General features: G+C 38.3%; 1 protein-coding gene across 1 annotated transcript in view; it reads left to right on the plus strand.

The window, feature by feature from the left end:
• The window catches only part of LOC106679644 (phospholipid-transporting ATPase ABCA3), a gene marked incomplete at its 5' end in the record, with an annotated part of 59,876 nt that overhangs the window by 11,961 nt on the left and 39,157 nt on the right, over positions 1–8,758 (plus strand). Inside the window, 1 exon segment of the mRNA XM_014418906.3 lies at positions 8,193–8,427. Within this exon segment, the coding sequence (XP_014274392.1) occupies positions 8,193–8,427 (235 nt within the window).

Below are 8,758 nucleotides of genomic sequence, written 5' to 3' on the forward strand. Positions count from 1 at the left end.
ATAAACAAAACAATGAATATTAAAATGATACATAAAATAAAACATATTAAAACCATTTATACATCAAAATATACTATTTACTACAAAAGGAGCATATTACAATATATATATATATATATTTAGTATCTTTATTGAAATTTACTACTGTGTTATATAATACATTCAGTAAACTTGATCTTAGTTAAAATAAAGTATTACAGGCGTGTAGAGAAACTACCCATTGGTAGCACTCTAAGAGTTTATATATATATAACTTATGTGTTACCAGAAGATAACAATAAAGAGGCACAGAAATGTCACGTGCAGTAATAACACTGTTTTTATTTTTCTGTTAAATCTATTTTCAAAACATTACATTTGTTTTCTTTATTTACATTGTTGGCTAATATTAATATTTCTTATCTTATCACTTCATAACCACCATATCATAACTCCCCCCTACCAGTTTATGAAATAGTTTTCTTAAACTAAAATTAACTGCGAATATATAAAAAATAAGCAATACAAAAAAAAAAAAAATGTTCTGGTACAACTAAACATCAATAATACTTTGGTACAGTAGTAAATAAAGAAAGTATTGCTTCATAACATAAAAAAAAAAAATAATAAAAAAAATAACACCCCTACACATAATTATTACATAAGAAAAGCTTTTTACACACTTTAACTGTACATAGCTTTAAGAGAGAAAACATAAAACAATTTTCCCAAAATAATCTCGATGTTGTGAGCAAGAGAAAACTCCAGTGTATTATTGGGCTCTCGACATAGGGAGCTTTAACTGTTCGATATGGACAGTTCTATGCTTTTTTGGCTCATTGACACTCTCAATGGTGAACACATTGTACTCTCTGATCACGATCACCCACATAGCGTTGCACCTCTTTGCCTCTATTGGTCCCTACGCGGCGATAGACGATTGAACCGATTCCAATCTTTCCCGTAATGTCTCGGACATTGGTGTTTTGATGTGTTACAAGCTTGTTCTTTTCTCCTTCGATCCTAGTCTTGACTTTATCCCATATCTTGCATAGCGATGCTCTGTTATGGATTGTTTCCCACTTCGCCAGCTATACCCCTGTAATCACTTCTCTGTCTATGCTTCCCAAATAGAACTTCAAAGGGTGAGAACCCTGTTACCACATGGATAGAGTGATTATAAGCTACAATTGCTCGGGTCATGGCGTCATCCAGCTCCAACCCCTTATCTAACTGATAAACCTGCAAGTAGTCACTCAGTGTGTTGTGGAGTCGTTCGATCCCCCCTACTCTTTGGGTGCCCCGGGGTGTTTAAGTGCCAGACCACTTCTAGAGCTTCCATCTCGTCACGAATCACCGAGTTGTCGAACTCTCTACCACCATCCGACGAAATGCAATCCGGTATTCTATAGAATTGGAACCAAGTTCTCAGCGCCTCCAGTATTGCATCCACTGACCTGTCCTTGATTAGATGTACCATGGCCACCTTGTTAAAAAGATCAATGGCCGTGACCATTTGTATCCCCTCCAGGTAAAAGTGTCGAACTGTAAATCGACTAACCGGCATATCCGCGGTTAGAGTTTCTTCCTATATAGCTTAGGGGAGGGGATGACTCATATTTAGCCCTCAGACACACTTGATAGTTTCTTAGAACCTCCTGAACGTTCTAATACCTCGCCAGAAGTATTTCTGCCGCATTGCCTGTAATGTCTCCGTTATCCCTCTGAGGTTTGTCTTACCCTGGTGGTAGGCAAGCATAACTTCTTTTTGTTGTTCTACATCCCGTAGTGTGTCGACTAGCTGTGTACAACAAATGAAGGTCCTGTCTACCCCAATTGTTCCGTCCACCATAGGCGCTTAATTTTTTCCCAAATTACGGCGTTTCCTACATACAGGTGATATGTCCTTCCTGCCTTCGACGCATCCTTCAGTGCTCTACATTCCTGCTCCTCTCCCTCCGGTCGCCACTCGAGCTATCGGTTCCTGATGCTGTCCATAAGACATTGAAATGTGATGGGGGTATTTTTGAGTCCGAACGGCATTCTTGTGAACTCAAAATAACCCGTCTCAAACGTGAAAGCCATTTACAGTGGTCCCATGGGCGCATTTCGATCTGGTGGTAACCAGCCTTCAAATCGAGAGTACTAAACACGGTCACGCCACCCAACCTGACCAGAATATCCTTAAATCGTGGGATAGAGTACATTTCATCCACCGTGTTGTCGGTAGTCCACTACCAGTCTATACTTCTCTGCGGCTTCCCCTAGCGCAGATTTTTTCCCTACTGCCCACAAGGAGCTATTGAACGGCAACGTACTATTGACGATTATACCCTGGACCTTTAAATTCTCCAATTCCTCCCAGATATGTTTCCGAAGTGCTTGTGGGTACCGCCTCTCTTTCACATGAGACACCCCCTCCTTTTTCAATAGAATTTCGTGAACCGTTCTTCCAGTCACCCCCAGTGGTTCCCCCTCTCGAAAGAATATGTCTCCGTATTCTTCCATTAATGCTCACCTCCAATTTCCTGCCTGGTTTATTGCACCCATCTGTTTGCCCCCTAGAACTCATTGGCTCCTAAACCTCTTTATCCATGTTCGAATGTTCCCTTTTCTCGTTATTCAAGCTCGCCCCTGCGTTAATAGGTCACGTCCTATTATTGCCTGGTATTCTCATGGCATCTGTTGCAAGAGATGGACCTTTAGGTCCCCCTGAACTCCCCATTTACTCAGATCTATGTCGATTTCCCCTTCCACACAACAGGGCCCACCCAGGGTGATTAGTTGACATCAACATGAACATACCTGGAGTGTCTTCTTGCTGTCGTTCCACTTCTCAAGCACCTCCCAACTCAGGATCGTGTGTTAACTCCCAGAATCCACCAGCAACGTCACACCTCTCACACGGATGATAGGCAGAGTGCGTTCTCTCTTCACGTTAGAGCATACCAACATGCAGTCGCCACTCTGCTGCCACCCTCCTCAGTTTCTTCATATGACCTTCTCTCACCAATTTGCTACCACCTGGTGCTAGGTTTCCTGTTGTTTTTCCTCACTTTTCCCTCTAGTTCTGTTCCTGACGTTTCTGATATTTCGCAAGAAGATTCGTCCGATCTAGGCAGCCCACGTCTTCTTCTAACCCTCTGGACATTAACCTCCGTAGGTTCTCCCTGGTCTACCTCTTTCCTCTGATAGATGTATGGGCAATGTTTGGCTATGTGCTCCTCATTCCCGCACTCAAAACATCTAGTACAGGGACACCAGGCCACCAGATGTCCAGTTTTACCACATCCGTGGCATCGTCGCACCTCCTTCCTGTTTCTGACTTGGTTCGATTTCTTCACTCCTGAGCCTCTATCTCTACCGATTTCTTTCCTTCTCCAGGGCGTTTCTGTGTTTCTAGGGTGGGTATACGTAACCTTATTCCACCCTCCGTCGTCTGTCTCCATCCTTGCATCCACTTCCCGTGCGCTCGCATCCATCATTTCTTGTGCGCATTCGACGAACGTGCGGTCCCGTGGTAAGCCTTCCTTCTTGTTTGTATCCTTGGTCAGCTGGACTTTTAAGATTGATCCCAGGAAGCTCATTCTGCAATGCACTATCTCCGTGCTTACTGATTCCCTCATCTTTTCCGTGATTAAATTGTACTGGGCAAGCAATGTCTGCATAATGGCCATTGGTCTGTGTGGGTCGCTTCCTCTCCCAAAACAGGTGGAATACATCCTCTGTTAGGTCCATCTGCCCCATCCTTATGCCTTTTTTAATCTCTCTTTCACCGTAGGCCACAATGTCTCCTCGTGCGCCTGGATCTGATTCAAAACACTCCTCTTGACCTGGCAGATGAGAGCTGCTTTGAATGAAATGGCTTCGGCTTGTTCCAACAAGTTGTCAGAAACCATTGCCTCTAGCCTCTCCATAATTCGATTGCCTCCTTTGATGAAATGATTTAGCTCGCCTATTTCACCAGTGATTCTGGAACTAGGGCTGCCACAGCCTCTTCTTGAGCCATTGGGACCGCAGGAGATACAAGCACATTTATATTTAGTACCGTAGGTCTCACGATCGGGTTGCCAGAATCCATTTTTTGGAATAGTACTCAAAACTGCGAAGAAGTATAGAAAAAGAAATTTAGAACGGAAAACATTTATGAATTGAAGTTCATAATAGTAAAAAAATGAGCGAACAAAAAGGCTGGGTTTCGGCACCACTTATGTGTTACTAGAAGATAACAATTAAAAGGCACAGAAATGTCACGCACAGTAATAACACTGATTTTATTTTTCTGTTAAATCTATTTTCAAAACATTACATTTGTTTTCTTTATTTACATTTTTGGCTAATATTAATATGTCTTATCTTATCACATCATAACTATCATATCATAACTTATATATATATATATATATGTAAAACAAATTTAAAAATCTTGAAATCATTAAATGGCTTTAATGATATTATTTATTTACTAAATGCATCTGAACAACTATAATTGTTTTTGTTTAAGCAATTATACCTTCTAATCATAAACAGTAATAAAGTTAGTTTCTATAGCAGAAATAAATAAGATCCTTTCTATTTCTACTTATTATTATTATGACACTACGGTCCTGCAAGAATCCGGGCCTCCTTCACAACAGCCAACCAGTCTACACGGTCTCACAGTCTTGCTTTCTCCTTCCATCTGCCAACCTTCAAGAGCTTCAAATCCTCCTCCACATTGTCCAGCCATCTGATCCAGGGACGTCCTCTTTTCCGTTTTCCATCTGGTTTGCCATAAATCATCTTTTTGGGAATCCTTTCATCTGGCATCCTCTCAACGTGTCCTAACCATCTTAATCTTGCACTTTTTATTAACGCCACAATGCTGGGTTCCCCTTACAAATTTATCAGTTCCTCACTCCTTCTTCTTCTCCAGACTCCATTCTCTGAGACTCCTCCGCATATCCTTCTCAATACCTTTCTCTCCCAGGAGTTGACCATCTATTCTGCTTTTCTTGTCAAGGGCCATGTTTCTCCCCCATAGATCACTACTGGCCTTATGATGATTTTGTAAATGACCACTCTCATCCTTTTAGAGAGAGCTCTAAAATTCAGTATTTTCTGCAGTGTGAAATAACATTTATTTCCTGCTGCTATCCTGGCCTCTATTTCGCTCTCTACTTTGTTGTCATCTGTAACCATGCTTCCCAGGTACTTAAACTGGTTTACAGAACTGAAACTGTGGTCTCTGAACGTCACTTTACTATTCTCTTCCTTATCCTCTCTTGAGCTTTTCATGTACTCCGTCTTGTCTTCATTCACCTTAAGGCCCAATTCATATGCTGCTTCTTCGAATTCCTGGAATGTTCCTTTTAATGCTGCTCGGGTTCTTGCGCCAATGACTACATCATCTGAATATGCTAAATGTTGAGACTGTCTATTGTAAATGGTCCCTCCTGGATTAGTTCTGATTGAACAAATAGCTACTTCTAATGCTATATTAAATAGAAGAGGAGCCAGAGAATCCCTCTGTCTCAAGCTATTCTCCACAGAAAATTCCTGGGACAGCGAATTTCCAAGCTTAACTCGGCAGGTAGTGTTCATTAGTGTCATATTTACCAGCCTGACTATTTTTTTCGGAATGGCTACCTTTACCATGGCTTTTTCTGGCTTAAAAAGTTCTTTTCTGTCCACACTGTCATAAGCTTGTTTAAAGTCCACGAATAGCAGATGTAGGTCTATATTATACTCATAGCATTTTTCCATTGCCTGCCTCCAAGTGAATATCCGGTCAACTGTCGATCTACCGGACCGGACCCTCCCTGATATTCTCCTATAATATTTTCCATGAAATCGGACACTCTTTTATGTAGAAGCACTGCCAGTATTTCATAGGTTGTGCTTAGTAGAGCAATGCCTCTATAATTATCGCATGTCAGCTTGTCTCCTTTCTTGTATATAGGACATATTGCTGCTCTTGTCCAATCTTTTGGCATTTTTTCTTCCGTTCATATCTCCCAAATCAAATCATAAATTGCTTTCCACAAATCAGCTCACCTTCTTTCCCTTTACATAATCCAGTGTTGGCTTGGAATCCCGTTTTTATTTCTTTTACACCTTTATGAAACTTTCTGGATTCTTTTTTCTCCCAGGATTCTTGCAACTTTTTAAGGTTTTTCTTTTCCTGTGCACTCTTTTTCTGCCTACATAGTTTTTTGGCTTCTCTCCTCTTTGTTATAAATTCCCGTACACTTCCTCTGGTCTTTCTTTTTAGTATGTTTAGCCTCGCCTTATTTCTTTCTTCCAGAGCTAACCTACACTCTTCATCAAACCGTTCGTTTCTGGGAGCTGGTTCTTTTTTCCTTAGTACATCGCTTGCACTTACTATCACAACATTTTTCAGGTTTTTCCATCTGTCATTTATAGTTGTGTTATGTACAATGTCATTTTCTCTCAGTCGTTCCCTTATTTTATTTTTAAATCCTTCTGCCACTTCACTCTCGAGCAACTTTTCTGAGTTGTAGTTATGTACTCTATCCAATGTAATGCACCTTCTCATAGCCTTTTGTCAATACCAGACTTTTATCATGTGGTTATCTGTGTCACAGTCCACTCCTCTAAACGACCTTACATTTCTGATATCTGATGGATGTCTAACCTCTATGAGAACATGATCTATTTGGTTTCTGGTCAGGCCATCCAGGGAGATCCATCTCTCTTTATGTATTTCTTTATGTGGGAATTTAATGCTACTAATGACCAGCCCCTTTTCCATTGCAAAGTTAATTAGGCAATGGCCATTATCATTTGAGTAGTCATGTTTACTCTCTCTGCCTATAGTAGGTCTGAATGCCACTTCTTTACATCTTAGCATTCAAGTCTCCTATGATAATTTTTACATTGTTACATTTGTGGTTGATGGGTAGTTAACCCACCGTACCAACCCTCCTCCTTTATCCGGGCTTGGGACCGGCAACTAACTCCTTGGGAGCTAGCAGGCGGAGTTTCTACTTAGATTATCTAAATACATTATTAAACATTACACATAATAAAAATCTAATTAGCATAACTATATTCTATACTTCTGTATCAAAATTTTTACAATGATTTTAAGGTTTTGCAATGTACACAATTCAACTTTTATAAATTGTCTCTCATATTTATAGTATTATTATTAGCTGTATCATTTCTGATGATTTTGTGATGTGTTAGTTGGGTTTGGATTGACTTTAAAATACTAATCTGTGGCCTCAAAAAATCACTGGAAGTTTATTATATTCTAGAAAAGTCCCAAAATTTTTGCTTATTTTTCATTTCATGTTCAATATCTTGGAAGCTACCCTCCTCAGGAAAAACATTATGCATAGAATTTTTAATACCGTGTAGATTTGCTAAAATTTGAGTAATGTAGATTTGCTAAAATTTGAGTAATGTATATTTGCTAAAATTTGAGTAATGTAGATTTGCTAAAAGTTTTGCCATAAAATGAAAAATCAAGTTTTGTGGCTTTATTTAGTAAATATCATAGAAACTATTATTAATTTGAAAAATATCTTCATAAAATAATTTAAAGTGAATTTAACTAGCTTCAGGTGATCTATTTCTCAACTTTTGTTACTTAGGTATTCTAGGTTGGTCCAAGTCAATATTCTTCTCTACTTCCTCCTCCACACATTCATCCCAGTTTGTCTCCAGCTTTTCAGAAACTATTCTCTTCCAATCTTCCAAAATAAATGTGACATCTTTCTTTTCCTTATTACTACCCAAATGTGTAGGATGGTTACATGCTCATAAGACTGCCTTTCACAAAAAGTATATAGGATCATCATGGGCTTGGGTTATCTGTGAACTATTTGAATCTTCCAAAAACCTAAATAGATGCTAAGCACTTTACTTAACATCTTTCTTTCAATGAAATACAACTTTCTGAATATAGTGAATTTTCTGAGTTTCAATGTAAATTTTATATTGATATTTTATCCTACTGAACAAGTAACATCTTTCCATTAAAGCTTAGATGTTAAATCCATTTTTAATAAAGAATGCTGTTGAATAAAGAATTGATTCACTTTAACATTAGCAGTAAGGAAGAGGTATATTTGATTATACAGTCATATACCATTTGCTCCTGGGACATTCACTATTTATCTACTGAATGATCAGTCTGTTTTTGCATAGCTACACCTTGTTTCCATGTATAGATCCTTGTACATAATTAGTTTTTTTTATTACAGGAAAGAATGAAAATGTTCGGAATGAGTGATTTTTATGTAGTATTGAATTATCTCTTACACTCAACTTTAAGGCAATTTTTTTCCACATTTTTATTTACAATTTTACTAATAACTCCTATGAAAGGACCTGCTTTACTTGAAAAATCAAGTTTCATCTTAGTATGGATAATATTACTTCTTGTGTGCGTTCATTCAACAACACACTGTCTAGCAGTTTCTTCTTTTTTCAATAATGGTAAGTTATATTTGTTTTTTTCTTCTGAAACTAAAATAAATATTAAAGGAATATGGTCCGGGTGCGGTCAAAAAAACTCAAATAGTAGATTATACTATTTTATTGAGCCAACGTTTCGCCCCACGTTGCAGGGCTTTGTCAGGGCTAAAAAAGATACAAACACATAGTTACTAAAGGAAAACAAAAACATAAGTGTAAAATAACAGGGGTATAAAATGTAAAAAAGTAAGATATAATAAGAAAAATTAAAGGTAGCAAATAGTAAATGTAAAGGGTAATAGTAACAGATAGATAAGAAAAGAAATATTAAAGAAAATACAAATAAAGAGAT

The sequence above is a fragment of the Halyomorpha halys genome, unplaced genomic scaffold (assembly GCF_000696795.3).
Source record: "Halyomorpha halys isolate HHAL.00 unplaced genomic scaffold, Hhal_1.1 Scaffold213.1, whole genome shotgun sequence".
Classification (NCBI taxonomy): domain Eukaryota; kingdom Metazoa; phylum Arthropoda; class Insecta; order Hemiptera; family Pentatomidae; genus Halyomorpha; species Halyomorpha halys.